Below are 27,497 nucleotides of genomic sequence, written 5' to 3'. Positions count from 1 at the left end.
AAACTGGTCATACATCAGTCTTTGAATTTGTTTCGTACCTTTGGCTTTTTTATTTTGCAGAGAGCAGAATAGCGGCTCAACCTATTTCGTACATGGTGGAATTAGCTCAATATATATGTCCCATCGAATACTGGAAAAGTTGAGAGAAGTAAAGATATCACGAAGAAATTGTGCTCGTCTGTTTTTCTGTGTTTCTGTTTTTGTTTGGCAAACAAGGATGTGAGTTGTTATTATTGCATTTGGTCACGTAGGACATTACTAGGTCATTTCTTACGCGTGTGATTATAAGCTCAAAGCAATAACAGTCAAATTTACTTGGTGGATTCTTGTGCTGAAGCTTGGTTACATACGACGCTATCGTGAACTTCTGGAGGCTCGTAGAATTGGCGGACGCGTGCTTCACTAGTTATCCGACCACATGACTGACCGGTTCTTTTTTGTGCGAACAGAGGTTGGCCGCAAAGCTAAATATTACAGGTATGGCGGAGCTCCTTGAAGAGGACTATTAAGTATGACGTTGTTCATTGTGACCGCCATTGGGGCAGGTGAAATTTTACAGGAAACCATCTAGCTCTTGTTATGAGCAGATGACATTTCCTTTTCGACTACTGTGGTTACTCGCCCTCAGGTGCTTGCAAAGTTGCACCGCGCAGTGGTCATGATAGCAGCCTACTTTCATACACAAAGCTCGACTTGATCGACCGAGAAATGTGCCCCGACTGCGCCCGCACGTAAACATATGACGCCACACTTACTCTTCATTAATGGACGCACTATCAAGTATGGAATGGCCTCTCGATCCTTGGATGTAATTATCGACCTAAATGCTTCCGGGAGCACCCACTGAGCTTACCTGCATAAAGAACTGCCGTCGATTGCCCATTTACAGAGAATCATAAGCGGGAAAACATGCATCTGTGTACGCTCCATGCTTCATTTGTACAGAGCTCCATTTTCAGGATTTTTTGCGCTGCAGCTTTCCAGTGTTGTCCAGTACGTGCATGCCGAATTTTAATTCATTGGAGAGTTTACATGGCCAACCCTTTCGTTCATGTTTAGTACTTCCTCCCGGCGCTTGAACATCTGCCACAAACGTGCTCACGAGAGATCGTCCACTCTAATCATACGTTGCAAAAATACATTTGAAAGGATGCTGGCAACAACAGTGGGACAAAGAAACTCAAAATAATCTGTGCTTGGTAAAGCCGCGAATAGGTAACATGGTAACTGGATAAAAAGCAAGGCAAACCGATTTGGCACTCACCCGACTGAAAATAGGACACACATTTGGGGAAGCATTCTTACCTTCTCACAGGTAATGAACCCCCACCTGCAGCACATGTGGGGAAATGCTCACTATGGTACATGCCCTAGTAGAATGTGAGCACTGAGAAGCTCATAGTAAAAAATTTTCAGCAAATTTACGATGAGTGTATTCCACTACATCCTGCGTTATTCCTTGAAAGAGAACCACTTTTTAAAACAAGCAGCGTGATGGCATTCCCCAGTGATGTTGGCACAGTGGAAATTATATCTACAAAGGTATACTAGCTATTGACAGGTTGACAGCCCTCTATTTTACATCCAATGGAGGGATTCCTATGATGAAATAATTGTCGCTGGCCTCAGCGGACCTGCTTCAACAGGTGTATGACTTTTCTGGAGGCCAAGGGATATCCTACAGCCTTCGATAAATATACACCAACTCAGACTTTCGCATGACCATTCAAAGGCACTGTTCTCATCTTGTTTATCTCCAAACACTGTCAACTCCTAAATGTTTAACGCCTCAATATGTACATGCCCATACTTCTGTTGCATATCTTTTAGGCATTTTGCTGTAATTGTAGGCCCACTTACATTCATACTACATACACCCTCTTACCTAGCACCATCTCACAGCTTTAATAATATTGTTCTGGCGCTCTTTGGCTACAATTGGCCCTTGCGCCTTAAACACCAGACATCATGAAACACCCTTATAATGTTCCGGAATACTTGCATACGTAATCTATTGTAAAAAGGCGCATTTAACCTACATTTTCGGAACGTTGCCTACACATTACACATACCGTGCCTCTAAATTTCCCCAAATATCAAAAAGGTGCCGTGTTTAGTTCGCCGAAGACTCCCGAGAAAGAAACTGTGAACCTCGTACGACGAACAAAAAGGAAAGAAAAGAAAGCTCAATAATTATTTACAACGTTGTATTTAAGAGAATTACGCGAAAGTATCGCAGCGCAATAGACTCAAAATTATTCCGATTTTTACGGAATTTGAAGTTCGTACACCCTGCTTTAGGAGCGTGGGAAACATTTGGAGTAACGACAGTGTACCATCTTGTAAGGCTTGAACAAGTAACTTTATATAAAGGCTGCAATAAACACACGTGGATTAAACATTTATCGCTCGTCACACTGAACACGATGCCTACTTCAACGAGATACAAACGCCATAAATCACATGGTTTACTGACGAAACCAGAAAAAGCAACTAAATACCTTGTATACAGCATAGAAGTTGGGAGAAAAATGGTATTTAGTCGCTACTTTCAAAGCCCATCAGTAACCTAAACAGTTGAAACTTTGGGTTTACATCACCCAGAAACGGAACCGCATTTTTGAAAATATCAAATCTATACGTTTCCAAGCTGAAAAGCGTAGATCTGTGTTTCAAGGCCGCGTTGTTAGGTACAGAGAAACGGAGCCCACCGGGAAAAGGAAACAGCAGCGCCGGAGGAGGGTTCTGAAACGTCAGCGGCGGCGCCCGTAGAACGTTCTGGAAACGACGGCAGTACGCTCGCAGTGCCTTGGTACGCCTTGCACACGTCGCCGCGTGGGCCCAGAGCTGCGTTCCACATCGCGAATGGGTGACGACGCAGTAGGCCCTAGGCTTGGGCCGGGAACACCGAGAAAGTACGCCACGGCGGAATAGGCTAGAGCAGCTCAATATGCCGCTAGTCATCACCGCCATCGGTAGGAAGCGGCTATGTAAGAGGATGCGGCAGGGGCCCGACGAGAGCAATACGTGATTCCTAGTTCGACAGCACATCAACAGAAGGTACAACTGAGCTTTCGTCTCGACATTCTTAGAAAGTACTAACTATTCCCCGTATATCTTTGTTTTGTTTCTATTAGGGAACGTGTGCTAGTCTATACTCTTATGTTGAAACAACCTAAATATAAATAAAGATACAGACGTCAGAAGGGACACATGCCGATAGAAAAAAAATTGAAGGCAGTTTTGTAATGGTATTGCAATAGCTGTTCACTTTGGACAATGTCTTCTTATTAACGCATGAAGCACAAAACAATTACACGACAGAAAATTGTAGAAAGACCGCACAAGACAACTGCTGCCAAAATTATTTCTCACCAAATCGCTCAACTGTCGACATTCATGAAGGTAATGTTCGCCAACATAGCAAAGATAAGTGGTGGTGACGCAATGCAATTCCGCACCTTGTGGGCAGGGGCACACACACACACACACGCACACACGCACACACACACACACACACACACATATATGTATATATATATATATATATATATATATATATATATGTATAGACGCAATGATTCCGGTATTTCATAACCCGCCGTGGTTGCTCAGTGGCTATGGTGTTGGGCTGCTGAGCACGAGGTCGCGGGATCGAATCCCGGCCACGGCGGCCGCATTTCGATGGGGGCGAAATGCGAAAACACCCGTGTGCTTAGATTTAGGCGCACGTTAAAGAACCCCAGGTGGTCAAAATTTCCGGAGTCCTCCACTACGGCGTGCCTCATAATCAGAAAGTGGTTTTGGCACGTAAAACCCCAAATATTATTATTATTATCCGGTATTTCATATCCGAACAAATTCCTGCCATAAGGCACGCCATCGTTGGGCGTGGCTGATTAATTATAAAAATCAGCAGCACATTACACTCCTTGAACACGTGAAGGCGAAGGCCTGCTGCACACGTAGCAATGCATTACGTTATTCGATCGGAGTGATCAGAATTCTTGTAAGACATAGCGGGCTGCAGTGTGAAGTAAAGGTTTTGTGATGTAGGTCGATTTCCACAACGATACTTACGAGCACCTAATGCACCATCTAGAGGTTATTTCGTTGTTTCTTTCGTTCCTTCTTTCGTTCTTTCATTCCTTCGTTCTTTCTTTCTTCATTCATATTCAGCCATTGCATCCTTCTTTGCTTCCGGAGGTATGAGCTATTCCTTATTACGCTCATTTTTTCAAGTATGAGTCATTGCTGCTGATGATATTTTTTGTATCACTCGTCTACTATTTTGGTATCACTGGACCAGACGCCACTTTTTCCGGTGTGAGTCATTGCAACGCTTCTCTTAAGTCTTTCGCCTTAATAATTTACAATCCCGTGCCCTTCGGTTTAATCGAGCAAGCTGACTTGACGTTTTAAAATATGATTAGGTGGTCCCAAAAAACTGGACATTTTGGAAGAAGCGCAGGGGGAATTTTTTTATTGCGGGAACTGCCCCTCGCCAACCTTTACAATGCGAGCGGGCATGGCGCACCCCATTCGTCGTCGGCTGCAACTCTTCACGGCGAGGCACGAAAGACAAGCCTCACTGCCCAAGTACAGGACACGTACAAAAGAAAAGCACTACTTACGTGTTTGGCATATTCAGAATATAAATTTGGCTTAAACTGTAGTTTTGTTGGATTTTCCAGCGTGCAGCCACAGTGCCCGCTTTCAAAAGTGGGGGTGGGAAATGACACACTTTGCCCCTCACTTGTAACAGTGAATTAGGGGGGCGGGGGTCACATGCCCCACTGCCCCCTGTCCTTGGTAAATACGATTATTCTGTTGAATGAAAACTGACTTTCACCGCACTTCTTACATTTTAATAATAGCAAAAACATGCAGCGGCGCAATAGATTAAGAATGTTCGATTTTATAGTTTTGTTTATTAGTGAGTTTACAGAATTTGGACTCTATGAGACAACTCACGCAAGAACATCAGATATGAGAACGTGAACTATTTCACGTCTAGTAGGAGTGAAAAGCACCTGTGAAGCCACTTGCAAATTATTCCTGCCGCAACTGACTGCGAACCCGCTCCATACAATATACCCACACATAGCCATAAATAAAGATCCGTGTACGAATCGGTCGTTTATTTAAAATATGATTGCATAGTTTATTCAAGCTTGCAGCACATTTCCAATCAGAGGCGTTTAAATATGTATTCGACACATTTTCAATGTCATTACTTTCACCAACCCTTCTGCTGCTGATGTAGAATCTTGGCCTGCACAATTGTGCACACAGAGCCTAAAATGGATAGCCTCTACGCTCATGTTCTCCCGATGCCTTTAATCTGCAGTCGGATCCCCCAAATTGCCCACAAAAGTGTCTGCAAATAAAGCCTGCAAATGCGCGCAATATTGCCGCGCGACTGGCCGCTCGAGGTACTGTGGGTGTATTCGAAGGATTCTTTCACGCTTGGAAAAACACTTTCATGTAGCACGTACTGAGCAACAGAAAGCTCTATCAGGAGTTCTTCATGTTGCTCTACAATTTTATCATTGACGCTTTTCATCTAACTATAATAACTGATAGGTTAATCAACGAATGAGGACTAATTACATAGTTAGGTAGAGTGAAAAACAGAGTATCTCCAAGTGGTGACAAACAACATTACTATGGTTCTGTCTAGCTATGTGGCATTCGCATAATTTTAAACTCGGCGCGAAAGTTAGCTGGGACACCTTGTATATAAAATCCAAGGACAATGGCCTGCTGCAGACCACCAGCTGCTGTAGATCACACACACGCACGCACGCACACACACACTTTTTTTTTTACTTCGGCATTCCTAATGCTAAGGACATTAAAAAGAAGCGCAACTTAGTTGATTTATTGCAACAACATAGCGTCACCTGCATCTGAGCAGGAATAATCATTTTTGCGAACAGTTAGGCACTTCTGCGTTGATTGTGCTTCAACATTCCCCGCCATACCCATTTCATTGTTCTGTGTTAACGGCATAAATGACAATGGCGCTACTCTATGCAATGTCGGACTTTATGGTCAAAGGTAAATGAAGTATTGTCCTCGAAAAAGTTCGCTGATCATCGTAGATGAGTCCGCAGCTCTATAAGTACGGAGTAGGACGTCTTCTTTCTGGGCACGGAATAGCAGTTACACGCCGTGGAAACTTGCCGTACAATGTCTTCATCCAGTCTACCCAGAACCGTAAGAGTAAAATACTGCTTAATTTAGTGCCGCATTGTAATAATGTATTGACGGAGCATTCAGGTGGTATCGCTGAGAGCGCCCCCTGGTGTTGCACTGATCGTATTTGGCATTACTTTACTCAACTTTCAAGTAATACAAAGAGCATGTTAAGAACTGTATGATTGCTCAGTTCTTTCACACATTTTATTTTCTCGAATGATTCCGTGTTCGCATACTTCAAGGTCTCTGGTAATAATATTTCATGGAGTCATATTTTCTGTGCTTGCAAGCTTTGTGATTGCAATCTCTGCACGATATTTCATAGAAGAGACTGTTATTTTGCCTTACACCCAGCCTTTCCGATTAGCTAGATAGCGAGTGTTTCACTTACTTTCTTAACAAAACGTCGTTTCCTGCATTGAAATACAAAATCCAATGAGATGTCAATACATTTCCTCCTAAAGTACGGGTATAAATATATCGAAACTGGTCTTGAGAATTTCTTCGATGAGCACCCGCTTTGCTAACTCCCAGGGTAGAATTTGCAAATTCCGATATGGTGCCGTACGGTATTTAGTTAAAACGTTAAGTAGTGAATTTTGATTAATTCGCCAAATGTACATTTGAACATTTGTGCAAGTAATCTCCGCCTCATTGACTAGACCATCAGCTCATGAACTAGAACTGTGGTATCTGCCACAAGTAATTAAAAGTAATTGAAACTGTTCGCTGAAACACCCGGTTTTGCACAGCCCTCACGAATTCCTCTTGTTTCTGTTTGGTGATGCTAACTTTAACTAGAAACTATGGTTATATTTGTGCGTAGATGCTCCCAGCACAGTAGGGTGCAATGTAGACTTCTGCTGCATTTGTTGTACTGTCTAATTTGTAGAAGAGGCTGGCAGGCTTATCCTTGAGCCCATCCGCATTGTCTTGCAATTACAAGACTCCTTCCTAGTTTCACGCTTCCACATTTACTGATCCCGCAATGTATACATAATTAGGATTCCGTATTTCGACATTTTTCTCTGTGCTGATCAGTTCCGGCAGGTTAGGCAATTTGATCTCTTCTATAGAATTCCAGGCTGCAGTAATCCATCATCTCTGTGTGACGACCTTCGTAACATGTGCCATCTTGCCTGACACTTCTGTCTATTCACGTTAACGATCCGTTTAAGATCACGCTTTCCACTAAAGTAGCACTTAAATAAAGTGTGAAAGAATGTGGCTGAGAAAACGCACACCAATTCGGAGAGAGTTTGCTGCGTCCCTGGACAAACGAGGACGAAACACGATATCATAACCTCCTCTCTGTCAAGCTGCCGCGAGCAGCGTCACACGAATTTTTCAATCGTGTTCGACATCGTTGCCTTCTCTGAACTCAATTCCATATTATATGAAACGGGAGGGGGGCGGGGGGCGGGTTAGGAGCTCTGAGCAAGAATTCACCTAGTGCTTTATCCGGTGACGAAACAACCGCTGCTTGTACGCCGACACCTTACGTTGTGGCAAACAAAGAGAGAAAGAAGCAATTGTTGCCGCGTTCTCCCATTGAAGATAGATAGATAGGTAAACTTTAAAACAAGAATTATCAGGAAAATCGATGATGGCCGGGCCCCTAGTCCAGGGCTCCACTGGCTCTTGCCATCTTCTCAGCTCTATGTAGCAGCTTGAGCTGGTCGTCGAGGGCGGAGCTGGAGAGCAGTGCCTCCTGTTGCGTTTCGCCTGCGACACGTGGTTTTGCCGGCGCGACGGCGGCGGGGCGGCGGACATTTTGGCCCGATCGTCGTCACCGCAACACTCATCGCCAGGTGTTTCCAGGCGCGTCTGCGGCGATGCGACCGCCTAGGGATTTCGTTCCAGTCATTGTGCCCGAAACAGGCGATGCCAAAGCAGGGACCATCTTCTCGTTACAGTCATTGTGTCCGACCGGCAGCGCCACGACAGTGTGCTGCGCAGCGCCACGACCAGGTGCTACGAGATCGTGCGCAGCGCCACGACATGGTGCTACGGCATCGCTACGACAGTGTGCGTCACCATTAGCCCATTGTACATTCACGTGCTCGTCTTTTGAGGGGTTCCTTCTTGCCCTCAACTGCGAGAGTATAAAAACAGCTGCCCCCGGACGCCAGAGGAGGGCTCCGATTTCTTCTGTTGAGTGAAGTGCTCTCCCGTCTCTCTTCTTCGGTCAACCTGACCGCCAACTCTTTGCGATGTTAAAATAAACAAGTTGTTTCGTTGTTACCAGTCGACTCATGCTTTGCCGGGACCTTCGGATGCTTGCAGTTGTACCCCAGGCCGCCAGGCCAACGCTACCCTTGGGGCTTGCGACCCAGGTACAACCACGGGCGTCAGCGCCGAGTTATCAACAGATCGTACCAGCAGTCGGATCCAAACATCTGGTTGCCAGCGGTGAGATCGCCTACGACTTCAAACAACTGTCTGCCAGCGGCGAGATCGCGACAACGGAGGCCAGCAGCAAAGAGATGCAGTTGACAGTATGCTGAGCAGCTCAACGACGATCCGGGAGCAGTGCAACGAGCCCTGTGTGACGACTGGTTGCCTGCAGCGGAACGACTGCGCGGAATTCCTGCCTGCGAGGTTAGGTGAGTGCGGGACTTTCTTCTTCTGAGCTTTGCCAGGCTTTTGTTAGTGTCAGAAACAGAGCTGGTAATTGTGGTTGTCGTTGCTGCCGGGTTAGTTTGCGGCAAGACAATAGTAAGCAGTAGAGAAAGCAGCATTCAGAGCAGCCATGGATTTGAAGTCGTTGCGCAAACCGAAATTGTTGGAGCTTGCAAGAGAGTTGGGTCTGGATGTCTCAGACAAACTCAGAAAACCAGAACTGCTAAAGGCTATTCTTGAGTTAGAGGCTGAGGATGACGAGCTGTCGGAATGCCTTGAGACTATTGAGGAGAGGTCAAAAAGACAGGAGCGCGAACTTAAAGAGCAAAAAGAGAAATATGAGCGCGAACTTAAAGAGCAAAAAGAGAAACAGGAGCGCGAACTTAAAGAGCAAAAAGAGAAACAGGAGCGCGAACTTAAAGAGCAGAAAGAAAAAGAAGAGCGCCAACACGCTTTGGAAATGAAGCGTCTTGAGGTAGAGATGGAACGCGCTCGTAATGGAAGTCAGGCACACGGTGCAGGAGAACGCGTATTGTTCAAAATGACTGACCTGATGCGGCCGTTTAAGCTTGGAGAGGACATTGGTTTGTTCCTGGTTAACTTTGAGCGAACGTGCGAGAAGCAGGGGTTCTCTCGGGAAACGTGGCCACAGCGCTTGCTCACTTTGTTACCCGGCGAGGCGGCCGACGTAGTCGCTCGCTTGGATAGAGAGGAAGCAGAGGATTTCGACAAAGTAAAATCGAGTCTGCTAAAAAAGTACCGGCTGTCTGCGGAAGCGTTCCGTCGGAAGTTTCGGGAAAATGAGAAAGGCAAAAGTGAGTCATATACAGAGTTTGCGTATAGGCTTATGTCGAACATGCAGGAGTGGCTCAAAGAAGAGAAAGCGTTTGGTGACCACGATAAAGTTCTGCAGTGTTTCGGGCTAGAACAGTTTTATAGTCGGTTACCGGAGAACGTGCGATACTGGGTCTTGGATAGGCCAGACGTGAGTACGGTGGCTAGAGCCGCTGAGCTAGCCGAGGAGTTTGTGACGCGTCGAGCTCGCGGAGCTAAGGACGGTCAAAAGGGTGAATTTGGCTCGAAGTTTGAGAGGCCGAAGTTCACGCCCATGAGATTAAAGGGGGACACGCGTAGTGCGGATGCGAGCGAAAGCAGTCCGACCAAACGTAAAGAGACGGCGGCAGCCAAACGCAGAAAGCGGTTCGAGATGAGGCGAGCGCGCTTGTGTTATACGTGCCAGAAGCCGGGTCACTTTTCGGCGCAGTGTCCGGAAACAACACCAAAAGTTGTGTTTTTTTCAATAGGCAGCACTGACGAGAACATGAAGCTTCTTGAGCCTTACATGCGAGACCTCCTCGTAAACGGGAAAGAGTGCCGAGTGCTTCGCGATTCTGCAGCTACGATGGATGTAGTTCACCCGTCTTATGTAGAACCCCATATGTTCACGGGCGAGTGCGCATGGATCAAGCAAGCCGTGGAAGCTCATAGCGTGTGTCTGCCGGTAGCAAAGGTGCTTATTGAAGGACCTTTCGGAGCGCTTGAGACAGAGGCGGCAGTGTCATCTATGCTGCCACCCCAGTACCCGTACCTATTTTCAAACAGGTCCGATCACCTCCTGCGCGAGAAGGGGCTTTTGTTTGGTGAAGCTAGTGTTCAGGCCTTAACCAGATCGAAGGTTCGGGAGCTCGCTGCAAAGGCGGTAGTTGCGGGGCCGACGTTATCAAACAACGAAAAAGGGTCAGAGGCGCAGCAAGCTGATATTCAGAGCACGCCCGAACAGAATAAAATTGAGTCTGTAGCGTTGAAGGCGCCAGATACTGGAGAGGAAAATCCCGACGCGGGAAAGTTAGAAGAGCTATCTACTGATTTGCTCATCGCGCCTACGTCAGACGGACTTGATAGGTTGCTAAAAGTCAGCCGGACGGCTTTGATAGCCGAGCAAAAAAAAGGATGGCAGCCTGGAAAACGTGCGCTGCAATGTCAAAGAAGGTATCGCCAGGAAAACTGCGCGTTTTGTGGAAAGAGGTGGAGTCCTGTACCGGAAGTATCTAGACCGCCGAGGAGTGGAGTTCGATCAGCTGGTCGTGCCTCAATGCTATCGTCAGGATCTGTTGCGCTTGTCACATGGGGGTTCGTGGTCCGGACACCTAGGAGTTAAGAAAACTAAGGACCGTCTCTTGCAAGAGTACTATTGGCCAGGGTGTTTTCGGGACGCAGACCATTTCGTGAGGACATGTGACACTTGTCAGCGGGTGGGCAAACCAGGGGACAAATCAAGGGCGCCGTTGAAATTGGTACCTATCATAACGGAGCCTTTTAGACGGCTCGTTATTGATACTGTGGGACCTCTGCCGGTAACAGCCACGGGGTACAGACACATTTTGACTGTGATCTGCCCAGCGACAAAGTTCCCTGAAGCAGTGCCGCTTAAAGAACTCAGCTCAGTTGAGATAGTTAATGCACTACTGTCCATATTTGCGCGAGTTGGTTTCCCTGCGGAAATCCAATCAGATCAGGGCACAGTGTTTACTAGCGCTTTGACGACAACTTTTCTCGAAAGGTGTGGGGTAAAGCTGCTACACAGCTCAGTGTACCACCCACAGTCGAATTCCGTTGAGAAGCTCCACTCCGTCATGAAGCGCGTGTTGAGAGCGTTGTGTTTTGAACATCGAACTGACTGGGAGCTGTGTCTGCCTGGGGTGATGTTTGCTTTAAGGACCGCGCCGCATGCGGCTACGGGATTTTCGCCAGCTGAACTGGTGTACGGTCGCTCGCTTCGATCTCCGCTTCGCATGCTTCGAGAATCGTGGGAAGGTAGGGGCGACGACCCAGTCGTGGTGGAGTACGTGCTTAAGCTCCTCGAACGCTTAAGAAGGGCACAGGAGTTGTCAGGTGAAGCAATGGCAAAGGCCCAGCAGAGGGCCAAGGTTTATTATGATCGGACAGCCAGGGCCCGTCGTTTTGAGGTTGGCGATGAGGTCATGATATTGCGCACATCGCTAAACAACAAACTAGACGTGCAGTGGGAGGGCCCAGCACGAATTGTTCAGAAACTGTCGGACGTTAACTACGTGGTAAGTCTGCCAGGAAAGCGGAAAGCACAGCAAGTTTACCACTGTAATCTGCTCAAACCTTATAGACAAAGGGAAGCAGTGGTGTGCATGATGGTAAACGTTCCTGAAGAGCTTCCGGTCGAGCTTCCGGGACTAGGCTCAGTGACGAACAGGGAAGACACCGGTCAAGTCATTAGTGACCTTATCAGTAAAGCACCGCTGTCGCCTGAGCAGAAAACCGAACTACACCAGCTATTACAAGAGTTTCAAGGTCTGTTCTCTGAGAGGCCTGGTAGGACTTCTGTACTTACTCATGATATAGAACTTACCTCCACAGAGCCAGTACGATCCAAGGCGTATCGGGTGTCACCCCGCCAGAGCGATATTATGGAGGCTGAGGTAAAGAAAATGCTACAGCTCGGTGTTATTGAGGCAGGTGAGAGTGATTATACCTCCCCTTTGATTTTAGTTGAGGTACCGGGCAAGGAACCTCGTCCTTGCGTCGACTACCGCAGGCTTAATTCCATCACTAAGGATCAAATTTATCCGATCCCTAACATCGAGGAGCGCCTTGAGAAAGTTAGTAGCGCTCAGTTTATTTCCACCCTAGATCTTGTCAGGGGTTATTGGCAGGTTCCACTTACAGAAGAGGCTAGTAGGTATGCGGCGTTCATTTCACCAATGGGAACATTCCGTCCTAAAGTGTTGAGTTTTGGTTTGAAGAACGCGCCATACTGTTTTTCAAGTCTCATGGATAAAGTGTTGCGGGGACAGCAAGAATTCGCTTTACCGTATCTAGACGACGTAGCGATATTCTCCGCATCCTGGTCTGAGCATATGACACACTTGCGGGCAGTGCTAACCCGCCTGCGCGAAGCAGGCTTGACAGTAAAGGCTCCTAAGTGCCAGTTAGCACAGGCCGAGGTTGTCTACCTCGGTCACGTGATTGGTCAGGGTCGTCGCCGCCCCTCTGAAATAAAAGTGGCCGCTGTGCGAGACTTTCCGCAACCGCGCACCAAGACCGATATTCGGTCGTTCTTGGGTGTCGCTGGCTACTATCAGAGGTACATCCCTAGGTACTCTGATATCGCGGCTCCCCTGACGGATGCTCTAAGAAAGACAGAGCCTCAAACAGTCGTCTGGGACGAGACCAAGGAAAGAGCTTTTAGCGCCCTAAAGAGTGCCCTAACAAGCCAGCCTGTGCTACGATCGCCAGACTATACAAAAGGGTTCATTGTTCAGTGCGATGCTAGTGAGCGAGGCATGGGCGTTGTACTGTGCCAACGGGAAAATGGAGAAGTAGAACACCCCGTCCTGTATGCTAGTCGTAAGCTGACCAGTCGTGAGCAGGCGTATAGCGCCACCGAGAAAGAGTGTGCATGTCTCGTGTGGGCCGTTCAGAAATTGTCATGCTATCTAGCCGGCTCGAGGTTTATCATTGAGACGGATCACTGCCCTCTCCAATGGCTGCAGACCATCTCTCCCAAAAATGGCCGCCTCCTGCGCTGGAGCCTCGCTTTACAACAATATTCCTTTGAGGTGCGTTACAAAAAGGGGAGTCTCAACGGTAACGCCGATGGCTTAAGTCGAAGCCCCTAACGTAGGAATCAGCCTCAAAATTGTTTGTTACTGATGTTTTTCTTCCTGAGGCAGGATTTTTTTTAACATATTGCTTTTGTTTAGTGTTTCAAAGTGATGATATGCTTTCTAGTGCAATTTTTCAATTTGTGGACGCGTTCTGAGTGATGCTAGACTACTGTAAGGAACTAGGCAGTGGTATAAAAAGGGGAAAGAGCCTGGCAGGGCTTAGTGAGGGTTGTGCCGTGCTTGCTGACTGAGCGGTTGAGTTTTCAGCGTAGTTCTAACGCTTGCCGGGAACGAGAACAAAAATGTGAACTCTCCCGAAGTCACTTTGCAGTGTCCCGTGCGAACCTGAACGAGAGAACGAGGCCTTCTCTGTGCGCTGCGCTCAAGAAACGTCAAGGGACGCCCGACTTCGGTTATGAGCATCATCGAGCGACATCCCTCCGGACAGCGGATGCAGTCCCCTGTCCATCGGGATCTCCTTTCCCCGGCGGGGCGGTCTGTTGCGTTTCGCCTGCGACACGTGGTTTTGCCGGCGCGACGGCGGCGGGGCGGCGGACATTTTGGCCCGATCGTCGTCACCGCAACACTCATCGCCAGGTGTTTCCAGGCGCGTCTGCGGCGATGCGACCGCCTAGGGATTTCGTTCCAGTCATTGTGCCCGAAACAGGCGATGCCAAAGCAGGGATCTCATTCCAGTTATTGGGCCCGAAACAGGCGATGCCAAAGCAGGGATCTCGTTCCAGTCATTGTGCCCGAAACAGGCGATGCCAAAGCAGGGACCATCTTCTCGTTACAGTCATTGTGTCCGACCGGCAGCGCCACGACAGTGTGCTGCGCAGCGCCACGACCAGGTGCTACGAGATCGTGCGCAGCGCCACGACATGGTGCTACGGCATCGCTACGACAGTGTGCGTCACCATTAGCCCATTGTACATTCACGTGCTCGTCTTTTGAGGGGTTCCTTCTTGCCCTCAACTGCGAGAGTATAAAAACAGCTGCCCCCGGACGCCAGAGGAGGGCTCCGATTTCTTCTGTTGAGTGAAGTGCTCTCCCGTCTCTCTTCTTCGGTCAACCTGACCGCCAACTCTTTGCGATGTTAAAATAAACAAGTTGTTTCGTTGTTACCAGTCGACTCATGCTTTGCCGGGACCTTCGGATGCTTGCAGTTGTACCCCAGGCCGCCAGGCCAACGCTACCCTTGGGGCTTGCGACCCAGGTACAACCACGGGCGTCAGCGCCGAGTTATCAACAGATCGTACCAGCAGTCGGATCCAAACACTCCCAATGGGCTCCCGCGTGGTGTTCATGTCGGGGGGTTCTATGTTATATAGTTTGCCCTGCCACGTAATGTGGTATAGGGTTGGTATGGCCCCGCACCACGGGCATTTGTCCCTGTAGACTGTGGCGCGTATGCGATGTAATATATGTAGGTTCGTGTAAGTGCCTGTCTGGAACCTACGCCAGGCAGCGGCGTCCTCTGTGTTTCGACTTCGATGGGGTGGTGGATATCGGAAGTGTCGCCAACTGGGGTAGCTCACGGTGGTTGAATACTCGAGGTTGACAGGATCAGGGTCTTCTGCGGCTGGCGTAATGAGTGCTCAGTCATGTACGAATCCTCGAGCTGCTCTGTCGGCCTGCAGGTTGCGCGTGATGCCAGTGTGGCTCGGCATCCAGATGATGGTTTAGGTGGTGAAGAACTCGGGGTCCTCCTGGAGTATTTGGGCTAGGACTTGTGCAGCAGGTCTTTCAAGTCTTCCCTGAAGGAAGTTGCGGCAGGCCTGCTGGGAATCCGCGAGGATCGTCAGTGGTTGGTTTGCGTGCTGGCCTTCGCGCATGGCTAACGCGATGGCCTGCTCTTCTGCTTCCGTACTCGTGCAGGGGCGGGTCGATGCAGCGTAGGTAACGCGGCCTCGGTGGTCGCATACCATTACCACAGCGCCCTTGTTGTTCGTCCCATACATGGAATAATGCTGCTCGACACCAGCTGGTATTGAAGACCATGCTACGCCGCAAAACATCCAGCACGGTTCCAGGAAACGGGGCAACCAGACAGTAAATCTAAGACAACGTGAAAGTGAAGAAGCGCTGGACATGCTTTTGACTCAGCTGGACATGGGTGATGCACGATTTAATTAAATTTTACAAACAGTTTATGCCAGAGTATTTACACGCACACTACAAAAATTATACAGGTCTAATGCTAACTTTGGAATATATAATAGGCAAAATATTTTGAAGAGGGTAACTAAATTTTATAAAAATTTGTGTAGTTGCCAATGCACTTCGTGGAATATATACAAAGCGAAGATTTCGGGAAAAAATGGTAAAAGTTTGCCCATTAATTTTTCTGCGTCTGTGGCGGAAAGTAAACTGGCGCATAACCATTCTCTCCCGCTCTCCTGTGCTAAGCCATGCAAGACACGTGGCGGTCATCTGAAACAGCTAGTTGGCGTGAGCCCGATAAACGTTTCGGTTGTCGGTCACTTCTATAGAGGTTAGAGCGTCAGGCTGCTGTGCTAGGAGACAGAGGATCGATGCCCGAGTCGGGAACATATTTCAATCTTTTGTATAATGTTCCAGCTTTTCGGTGAAACAGCAGCAGCAGCAACCGCCAGCAGCCAGCCGGAACGATCACGAAAGTCTGAGACGGTTCACAGAATAAATTCTGCTTTAGAGCTGTTCACCTTCTCGAGTTTGTCTTGCAGCGCCGCGGTAACGTACCCGCTCGGCAAATTAGTAAGAATTGATCAGGAGGATCCAGCCGACTGTCGTTTATATTAACTCAGTGATCGACCTGAATTTCATTACAGCGTCTGCGTCATCAGCCCAGTTTATTATTGCTTTATCTCCCGGACCATTCCGCCCTACTCGACAGAAAAGGAGGGAAAAAAACCGACCGAGCAGAGAGTAGCCGACCTCCTGGAAAGAAGGCATTAAAAGCTTCGACGTAATAAAGAAATTATAGTCTTGAAAGCGTATATCAGCTGCACTGATGATATTCAGGTAGCATGCGTTGTTTCACTCAGTATATGCTCTGCATCTGGTACCTTGTAGAACAAAACCTAACCTTGTAGAACAAATTCGGTTACCGACGCACCCTTAGGCGTAGCACAGGTGTGGCGATCTATAAACCAATTCGTTACATGAATGCTGCCCTCCGTGCGCGCTGTTCGGCATAAAAGCAGCCGCACCAGCCACGGTCAGCGAAGTTCGGAGGGGTTGGCCTAGAAAGCATCTCATGATCCCCCAAAGAAACTTCCTAGGCTCTATTGGTTCGCTTTAACGTTGCCAGGTTTGTTTTGCACTGGTGCCCTGCATGCATGCTAATATTCGTATTCTACAAGACTGCGCTGTAGGCCTCTCAATCAACTCAGTTATGTGCTTCACCCCCACTGGTCGAAGCTTAATTTACAATCTGTACTATCTTTACAGCCACGGAGGGCTCAATTCTACCGTGCAATGGAATTTGTGGTGATGATAATCCTTTCTAGCACAATATTAAGTAAGTATACTGTTTGCCTCCTATATTTGTACAGATGGTCAAAAATCTCAACGTTAAACGCGTCCTGAACCACCCCTGAGGCTTGGTTAAAAAGACACAGTATTTGGACTGCAAACACCGCTGTGAACGTGTCAGCCAAATTTCTTTTCTGGCGGCTTTGTTTTGTAATATAGCAGATTACCATACGCGCTTGCAATTAGCCAACAGCTGACATCAATAAAAAAGGGTGTTTGGATCAGTGCGCTTCCTCCTGCTCTTATTGTGTATTTATTGACGCAGTTTAATAAACAGGCTGAAGTCTTCTTCCGAAATTCTATAATAATTACGTACTTCCGGAAGAAGCCGTCAGTAGTCTGTTCACGCTCGAGCGCGGCCTCTCGTGAAGGAATGAAACTTTTGCCACCCTGCTTATCGGCACGCAACCATCTGGTCTCGCTAATTACGACTGCTTGTGAACACTCAACTAGCCTAGATCTAACCACGCGAAGCTTACAGTCAGACAACACGCACGCTTGCCAGGGCGTGCACACTCCTGACCTCTCCTCGTGTAACGCCTTGGAAGATTTCACTTCGTATTGAGCTATAGATAACACTTCAAAATGCGCAAGTGTGATGGGGCTACTATCCGTTGCTCAAGCTGATTCAGGACAAAGCCGGTCTGCACCACGTAGCATGGCCAGACTGGAGCACATGAGCGCGAGCTCGCACTCAAGCCCTGTCATACACAAAGGAAACGCAGCGCATACGTGCTACAGTTGCACGCAGCTGCATTCTGCTACGTAGCGTAAATACTGCGGCCGCTGCTGTGTGCCCTCATGACTCCGCTGGCTTAGCGCAGTGCGGCCCACTGAGGACAACCGCGTTTACCGCGTCGCGGGTGCCAAAATAGGATGTTGGGGAGTCTACATGAACATCTAAAATCAAACTCCAACTGCGTGCCATGGGGACGTTCAATAGGCTAGGCGTTCTGGGAGCGCGCCACCCGGCCGTAGCCTTCGCAGTACAAGTCATTGAAGAAGACGCAGAAGTACCGCGATGGCTATTTTTGATTGCTAATAACTCCGCTTCTGCTGAACGGTACTTTTTGCGGCGAAGAGTTTCTGAAAAGCCTATTTTAATTTCAAGTCCATTTCTGGACTTCCATACGTGGCTCGGGGCCTCTTTAAGTTCGCAGTCAATGCAAAATAGGCATAGTTTAATAATATATCAGCCTAAACAGGGCCAAAGACAGTACAAAAGAAAGTGCCGACGATTACGATTCTTGGTAATGCGATCTTTGAGCGTAGCTGCTTCCTTATTTCAACACCAGGCAACCGCATGCAGAACACACAGTGCCGAACGGACGCTGTTGAGCGTTTTGGATAGGGCATCACACACCGCGATCCGCCGCTATCGAGAAGGCGCTCCGGTGACGCGTATCTTATAGTGGGTCACCGCCGCGGAGATGGCGTGGGGTAGATCAGCAATTACTATTTAATGTTTCTTTTGAGGTGGGATGATGAAACAGCGGTATCAAGTCGAGGTCACACACTCATTCACTCACAGACAGGGCTCAATGTGGCCGCGCAAGGTTGAGGTGGTAAGTAGAAATAAGGGGACGAAACGCTATATCTCTCTTTCGAGTCACCGCAACGGCGCTGCGCCAGGTAAGGGGAGATACAGGGCAAGAAAAGGGCAGCCCGGCGCAATCACTGCCAGAGGCGACAAATGTCACTGAGGAATGCGACCCGCAAACGGGGAAGCGAGAGAGCCCTACAGCCACGCTTCGCGGAGACCGAGGAGCGGAGAGCCATGGATCACGCGCGAGGCGGCAAAGAGCACCCGCCGGCGGCCCCGTGGCAGTGCCGCGACAGCGGGAGAAGGTGCGGGGAGGGCGGAGTGCACGGTAGCTCCGAGAGTCACCGCAAAGGCGCTGCGCGGAGGAAGGGGGAGAGAGGATGGGCGAGAACACCTGATCCGGCAATGGAGGACACGGGGAGAACAAGGCCCGCGCCGCGCGCGAGAGATGGCAGCAGGAGCGCGCGCAGCTAGAGCAGCGCGCTGCTGATGACTTTGGTTACGGCGAAGTCGATGGCGACGGCGCCGCGAAACGCGGGAACAGGCGCCAAAGAGCTGCGCTTAAAAAGCGTGCGGTCCTTCGCGCTGTTAACACTTTGGTATGCACCAACTATAGCCCACGTCAACGCTGTAGTTCAGTATACTAATCATGCTCGCGAGGGTCTCGAAATTATACACGCTATGCATTCAACGTGCAAGGCCTTTCTTATGCGTGCGATATATAACTTTACGAGGTTTATTGAGAGATCATGATGGTTACTTACGTAGTAATTTTTCAGACCTCATTAACAATTTGCGCTGCCGTAGTCAATAGCCAAATAGAGCAGCCACGGTAATTGAAGTAAGCAATGATGGATTCGGCCAAAACGCAGTGTAAAAAGAAACAGAATGTTTTTTCGCATTTCAATGTAGCGGCTGTAATATAGCGCCCACGAATATGCGAGGAGGCGGTCATGGTCAAGTAGACAAACTCTAGCTTGTTCACCCATTCTTTGAGCTAGTTACTACTAAAATTAGGTAAGCCACACGATGACAGAAAGGTGACGCAGAGCGCCCGGCAGAACTGCAACACAAGCTGCATTCGTATTGCTAGGTTTTGGGGAAATAAAGTATGGGAAAGGGCGACAGCATCGAGCCAGCTAATCTGCAGAACTGTGTCCAGGGGTGTTATTACGCAAAGCTATTCCAAACTGTTTCTATTCCGCTTCTGCAATAAACCCTCCCAGGTTGGCCAGAAATTTTTTGAGCCCCAGCCGCTTTCGCTTGTCAATCAGGCAACATCACGAGAACCGCGAAAACTGCCTACTATATATGACGTGTAAGCACTTAATAGGTGTGACTACACCGAGGAAAAGAAAAACAACTGTTCCCGAATGTACGCCACTGTATACGAATCTGGCAACACCGGCCGCGTCTACAAACTTTTCGTGGCGTAATCGCGTAGCGCCTGCATGTTGTGGGGATCGCCGATCATCGACGTGCTCAGGACCCTAACATGCTACAGCCGCCTTCATTTTTCACCGTTTATAGGAGAGTCCACTTCGCGGTGCCTCCACGTATCAACGAAGCCATGCCCTCTGGACTTTGCAGTATTGGATGTGCGTTCGGATGGAATTCTCAATAGCGTTTCTACTCTGTCACCCGAACTTTTGCCGTGGTGATGGGCGCTTCGAATCTAAACAAAGTACCGTGTAACCAATTGTCCATAGGCTCGTAATTTTTTACTCAATCCTCTAAAATAACTCTGCATTGCATTACAATACCGCAGATTCGTTGCGTTCGCCCGAAAACAGATCTCTTACGAGAAGGCTTTGATGCAAATTGAAGCTCCGCGGTACTAATGCTGTTCGTCAAACTCATGAAGCGTCATACGTACAACTAATGAGCACAGTGGTTGCTCCGTTCGCGTTTGCATCGCGCTTCGAGCATGCGAATTGAAAGTGTGCGAATCAGGTCGCATATTTATGTTCTGTGAAAACGAAGCACAAACGTGATCGGTGAGTCTACCGTCGTAGCTAACTTATTCCGCGCGTTGCCTTCTGCGGTTCGCCGCACAAATTATCGAGTTTTCACTCAATAGGGCGTTGCAGGGGTTCTCTCATTCGCGCTTCACACTGCTTTTGTGTTGCAGGCATTCTTAAGTATGGCCGACTATTTGCGGACAATCTGGGTGGAAGCACAGCGCAATAGCATGAGCAACCCGGCAAATGCCCAGTTACGAGCACGTATATAGTGAGGCGTATCGCTATCAGAGCAGAAAGCGAAGAAACGCACGATAATTAAATGAAAAATTGGAAATACGTAAAACGAACGCCCATTCGTATTCAGAGCGCGTTGCACGATGAAGCTTCAGTACAGAGCGCGCGGGCCCTCACGTTTGCTCTGTTGGTTTTGAACTACTCTTTCTTTTTCTGTGGCAATGTGCCCCAACGTTCTATCCGTGCTCTTCTATTTTGTTTGCATGGCGAAACCTTCTTTGGTGAACTTTCGTGAGCTGCCTAGACTCGTCTGTCAATAAATATCATTTCTAAAGGCTCCATCTGCACGCTTATGCTGAGCTGCCAACGCGCTTTCCTCCTTTTTTGTTTCTTTTTCCAGTGAGAATCAAAATACACATGTCTTGATGATCGCACTGTGTGCTCAGATGCTTCATTCATTTTTTTGCTGAAAGGAACTTAGAGAGAAATGTATTTTCCAAGAAGCCTTGCGGCGCTTCACGTTACTTTAGCGAAATTATTTTTCCAGCCACTAACTTCCTTGAAACGCTAAAGAATCTCTAAGAGCACTGTGGATGAAACAGCAGAGCCTTCACATAAATATTTAAGAAAATATAGTGGCACTCATATTGACTAAATAGGCATTCGCGGGCGGAAACTAATATTCGCACGGGAGCATGCTTAGCCCTTGAGCACCAATTTAAACGATACTGGCGCGATGAAAAACGCAAACTAAAGAATAAATGGGCTGAGGGAACATGTCGCAGTAAACAAACAGGCACGAAGGAACCAGAACGAAAACCATGTATACGTCGGCCACTGCTTCACATACGTATACGATTTTATTCGGTAACTTTTGCCTATGCGTGAAAAAAACAAGCCTAGATTTTTACCGGCATTGCGATAAACCCCTTGCTACGCATATGGCAGCGAATAGCAGTGGAAGCACTTTACAGAGCTTAGGTGCAAAAAGAAGCTATGCATGTAGCTATGTTGTCGGGCGAGCAGTTTCGTTTTGCCGTTCTCTAGGCATGATGGCGGATGATGCTTTGCCACAATTCTATACATATGGCGCTTCATATTTTGAATATCCCCTATTTGCCAACTTCTTTGGGTTGCGATCTCTTTGTCACTCACGTGGCGAAAGAAAAACGCGATAGCTCACCATGGGAACTGATGAACGTAAAACTGTTCCAATCTGATCGTATTCTAATCGCCTGACGTCCCATTTAGGTAATCGCCGACCTTAAAGCACCTTCTTTTGTACCAACCAATCAAACGCCCTGCTCGTTTATAGGTCACTTATTCTTCTACTTCAAAGCCAGTAGCATTCCCTGCTTTTACAAGCTTTTCTGACCTAATTTACTGACAAGAGGTGAGGAGCTAGCAGTAATGGTCAGGGTTTCGGTGGCGCCGGGTTCGCGCAGTATAAGTTCATGACCGGGTGACGAAGGCGGTGCCAGCGCCTGGGAATGGCCCGCTACCTCTTGCGTAGTTTTCGATGTTTGGTCGAAAATCACAGTGGCGTGCAAATTAAACGTAGAAATGCGGCTAAGAGGAAGGCCCAGCGAAGAAGAATTGGCACTGATGTCATATTCGCGCCCAAACGGCTCGACAGCGATATACTACCAGGACAAGCTCCGTGGAGATGATGGGGAACGCCACCCACCACCAAAATGTTACGCGACCGAAGGCTTAGGAACGGGAGGCTATTTACAAAGTATATTTACAAATGGTAACTGCAGCACTGGCCAGTTCAGCGGACAGCTCGATAGCCAGAGAGCGTTTGTCGTCTTCGTCGGGGCGCCCACGTGCATCTTCAACAAGAAACACGCAATATGCATGTATCAATATCATCAGCAGTCTCGAAGATATAGTAAAACCAGCGGAAGGATTCCATACTGACCTGTACAGTGCTAAGCTCACCAGGCCTCAAGCCCTGACGTTCAGAATGCTTCAAACAAACACGTACCCCACGCAGAACAGACTCCACCACTACATGCCTGACCTATACAAAACATCATATTGCGGAAATTGCCATGGAACACTAGACGTACATCACTTGCTCTGGCCGTGTGGTCGAACCCACGCAAACAAGGATCAAGACTCCGCCAGGCTACAAGACGCATTGCGCAGCACGGACCTGGCGGAGCAGCTCTGGGCCGTCCAGCGAGCCCACGATGCGGCCAGGGAGTTACAACTCCCGGTCCCAACGTGGGAGTAGCCCGCTCTATGGGACCTTGCGCCCCGTAGCTCGCAGGACCTTTCTATAAAGTTACTCCATCCATCCATCCATGTACAGTGCCCAGAGCGTTCACGATATTATAACTAGCGATGAAGTTAAAACGGCCTTGCAGGACATGAAACGGGGAAAAACGGCAGGACAAGATGGAATAACAGACGATTTATTCAAGTATGGAGTAGACATCAATTCTTGAAAAGCTTGCCCCCTTTTATATGAAATGTCTCTCGACATCAAGGGTCCCAGAGAGCTGGAAGAATGCCAACATTATACAAATTTACAAAACGTTAAAGAATTGAAAAGTTATATATTCATTAGCTTACTTCCAGTACTTTACATTATATTCAACAAGATAATTTTTAACAGAATAAGCTAAACACTTGATTTCAGACAACCTAAAGAACAGGCTTGCTTCAGGAAGGGATACTCTGCAGTGGATCACATCCATGCCATCAATCAGCTAGCCGACAAATCTGCAGAGTACAATCAGCGTCTCTTATATGGCCTCCACAGATTAGTAAAATGCATTTGATTCTGTACACTTACCAGCAGTCATAGTGGCATTACGTTATCAAGGACTAAAGCAAGTTTACGCAACTATCTTGGAAAATGTCTACAGAGACTCCACAGCACCCCTTCGTTCTCCACCAGAAAAGTGGGAAGATACCTATAAAGAAATGGGTCCGACAAGGAGACAGAATCTCTCCAATGCTATTCACTGCATACTTGGAATACATATTCAAGCTATTAAACGAGGAAGCATTAGGAGTAAGGATCAACGGCGAATATTCTGGCAAACTTTGGTTTGCAGATGACATTGCTTTGTTCAGCAACCCTGGGGACGAGTTACATAAAACTATTGAGGACCTTAACAAAGAGAGTGTAAGAGTAGGGTTGAAGATCATTATGCAGAAAACAAAGGTACTTACAAACAGACTGACAAGAGAACAATCGTTCAGGATCGCCAGTGAGCATGTAACGTTTGTGAAGGAATGTGTATACCTAGGTCAATTACTCACAGGGAACACTGATCATCAGAAGGAATTTTGCAGAAGAACAAAAATGGGCTGCAGCGCATACGGCAGACCTTGTCAGATACTGACTGGGAGCTTACCACAATTATTGAAATGAAAGGTGTACAATCAATACATTTTATCGGTGCTAATATGTGGGGCGGAAACTTGGAAATTGAAAAACAAGCTCGAGAACAAGTTAAGGAATGCACAAACAGTGATGGAACAAAGAATGATTGGCTTAGCGATAAGAGACAGAAAGAGAGCGGTCTGGAGCAGAGAGCAAACGGGGATAGCCAATATTGTAATTGACATTAGGAGGGGAAAAAATTACCGACGATTACGTAACTTCCTAATGCGAAATTTGAGCGCAGCAAATAAGCTGTTTCACCTTTTCGATAGATTGAGGCCAAGAAATCGAGCAACACATGTATGCGCTATCACAGAATTTTTTTTTATATTTCCCATACTCCTGGATCATCCCGACGGCGGCGACGGTAAGCTTCTGCTTCGGCGGCACGCACCTCTGGATTCTGACGGCGACGGCGCTGGGCCTCTGCTCTGGCAGCTCGTTTAGCAGCAGCAGCAGCAGCAGCAGACGGAGGACTTCCATCGGTCGTCTCGCTCATGGCTCAGAAAGAACTGGCAGATAATTTCGCAGTGGCGAACGGCAGCGGCAATTTCGGCTCGGGCGGTGCACATATACAGATCCGCCGCCACCGATCTGGCTCTCTGATTGCCACCGCACAGGGCGAACGGCAGCGGCAATTTCGGCTCGGGCGGTGCACATATACAGATCCGCCGCCACCGATCTGGCTCTCTGATTGCCACCGCACAGGGGTTGCATTGGAGGAGGAGCGAAAAAAGGAATTAAGTTCGAGCCGGCGCTTTGACAACCGGAGACTCGCAGGAAGAGGGGGGAGGGGGGCGGCGTGTACACCCAGCGGCAAACGATGGGGGCAGAAGCGTGCGCAGCAAGCGGACAACACGATAAAGGGAGGAGGGAAGAGATAGCAGCGACTGACTGATGCCGCTGACGCCGATAGTGAGTCAACCCCAGCTGCGGAGTTGGTTTCAGGGACAACGCCGCCGATGCCGACACAAACAATATGATACCCTCGCTTCCGCAGCGCTAAGAACCAGGTCTAGCCGTGGGAAGGTGGTCACGTATTCGTCGACGTGCCGGGGCCTACGTGAAATAACCGGCGCGTCGGCAACTGAAGAGCACCCTATCCGCCACACAATAACAGGGGGGGGGACCCTTTCCTCCTCTTTCTGCATGGCGGCGACGGTGTTCTATGCAGTCACGTTATCTTGACTCTCTAGCGGCGTCAGCGGCATCCAGCGGTATCAGTCGGTCGCTGCTAGCGCTGGGGGGATGAAAGGGGGGCGGAGCTGGTTACGAGGCCGACGACAATGCCGACGACGACGCGAAACCCAGGAACGGACGCCAAAGAGCTGCGCTCTAAAATTGAGCTGGGCAGGCCATTTAATGCATAGGTTGGATAACCGGTGGACCATTAGAGTTATAGAAAGGGCGCCAAGTGAAGGGAGAACGAGAGAGAGAGAAATAAACTTTATTGTGAGACCAGGCTTCTTGAGCCCAAAGCTAGGTGGCCTCCTCAGTCCAAGTAGCTATGGCTCGCCGCCGTAGCCCGAGCCTGGTTCACCAACAGCAGCTGGCTGTTAGGGTCTTGCGTCACCAGCAGAGCCTCCAACTGGTCTTCCAATTCTTCTTCTGAATCCGCCTCTTTCGGCATGTTATCGCCTGGTGGTGATGATGGCGGTGGTGCGTCTCAATTATTGCTGCACCCCAGCACCATATGGCGCAAGGTGTTGGGCGTGTATGGCAGGCAGAACTTGCAGTGTCGCCCGTAGGAGCCCGGATACATGGCATGCAGCAGTGTTCCCTGTGGGTAGGTTCGAGCCTGTAATCTTGTCCAGGTTACCGCTTTGTCCCTGCTCATCGTGTTATGCGCGGGTGGGTAGCGACGCCTCTGCATCCTGTAGTGCGCCAAGATATCCGAGTACTTCTTGGATATCCGTTCATCATCCTCATCACAGTCGTCGGTCCGTGTTCTCTGCGTGTCGGAGATGGCTCGGCGTGCATGATCTCGAGCCGCGGCGTGCGCCGCCTGGTTCCCCGCGGGAGACTTGTGTCCCTCCGTCCTGAGGATTTGTGCTGCTTCTATCTCGGTGTTGTTCAAGACCTGAAGTGCTGCCTTTTCAATCCTTCCGTTCATATACCTTCTGCATGCTTCTTGCGAGTCCGTCACAACGGTAACCATGGTCTTCTTGCATATTGCGATGGCCAGGGTTATGCCCAGCTCTTCCGCTGTGCTCGTGTCCTTGGCACGTATTGATGTCGCTGTAAGTTCTCCGCCCTTCTCGTCAACCACGCTGATTGCAAATCGATCATTTGTTCTTTGCGCAGCTGCATCCGTATATCTAACGTTTTCTTGTTTGCTGTTGGTGCGTTCGAGTATGCGCTTGAGCGCCTGTATTCTCGCCTATCTCCTTTCCATGTCGTACTCTGGATGCATGTTTCTGGGAATGGTACTTATGTGTAGCTTGTCTCTCATCTCGTGTGGGTACGCTGAGGTAGGTGCCTTTCATCCTTGACTTGGTAGCCCAGATCTTGTAGCAGGGCTCTTCCCGTCTTTGTCAGCTTTAGCCTCTCCAGTTGGTTGACGTTGTGCGCTTCCACAAGCTCTTCCCACGTGTTGTGGACTCCCATTTTGAGTAATTTCACTGTGGACGTGGAGGGCGACAGGCCTAAGGCAATCTTGTAGGATTTTCTGATGAGGGCGTTTACTTTGCCTCGTTGACTGTACTTCATGTCAACGTATGGGGTCCCGTCCGCGACGATGCTCGTGAGCAGCGCTTTTATTATTTTCGTGCAGTCTTCTTCCTTGAGTCCGTGACTTTTGCTCGTCACTCTTTTGATAAGGTGGGCTATTTGTTGCACTGTTCTCAGAATTTTTTCCAATTCTGCTCCCCCGGCCCCGTCCTTTTGAATCAGAAGTCTGAGGATGCGGAGCGTCGTAACCTGCGGAATCATGATGCCTCCCACTTTACTACCGGGACTGGTATCTGCTGCGGTTGTCGGCCTCTTGTGCGCTTCCTTAGCACCAAGAGCTCCGACTTTTCAGGTGCGCACGCCAGTCCACATGCTTCCAGGTACTTTTCCGATGTGTCAACCGCTTCTTACAGAGCGTCTTGCTGTTTACCTGTCGACCCTCCCGTAGTCCAGATGGTGAGGTCGTCAGCATATATTGCGTGACCCATCCCTTCTATTTGCTTCAATTGCTTGGGTAGCGAGCTCATCGCCAGATTGAATAGCATCGGCGAAATGACGGAGCCTTGTGGGGTTCCCTTTCGCGCTATGTCAAATTTCTCAGAGCGTAAGTTGCCTATCCCCACTGTGGCTGTCCTTTCTTTCACAAAAGCTTTGATGTAATTATATATTTTTTCGCCGCAGTTTATACGTTGAGGCGTTGT

At 48.6% G+C, this 27,497-nt stretch overlaps 1 protein-coding gene across 1 annotated transcript in view; it reads left to right on the top strand.

The window, feature by feature from the left end:
- Nucleotides 1–6,084: 6,084 nt before the first annotated feature.
- LOC142586996 (uncharacterized) overlaps nt 6,085–27,497 on the top strand; it is a 51,738-nt gene continuing 30,325 nt past the window's right edge. The window contains exons 1-2 of the mRNA XM_075697862.1: nt 6,085–6,222; nt 16,899–16,968. Of these exons, the coding sequence (XP_075553977.1) occupies nt 6,196–6,222; nt 16,899–16,968 (97 nt within the window). The 5' untranslated portion in view covers nt 6,085–6,195. The remainder of the gene's footprint in view (nt 6,223–16,898; nt 16,969–27,497) is intronic.

Source organism: Dermacentor variabilis, chromosome 7 (assembly GCF_050947875.1).
Source record: "Dermacentor variabilis isolate Ectoservices chromosome 7, ASM5094787v1, whole genome shotgun sequence".
In the NCBI taxonomy this organism is placed as follows: Eukaryota; Metazoa; Arthropoda; class Arachnida; order Ixodida; family Ixodidae; genus Dermacentor; species Dermacentor variabilis.
This window is presented reverse-complemented; position numbering and strand designations above follow the sequence as displayed.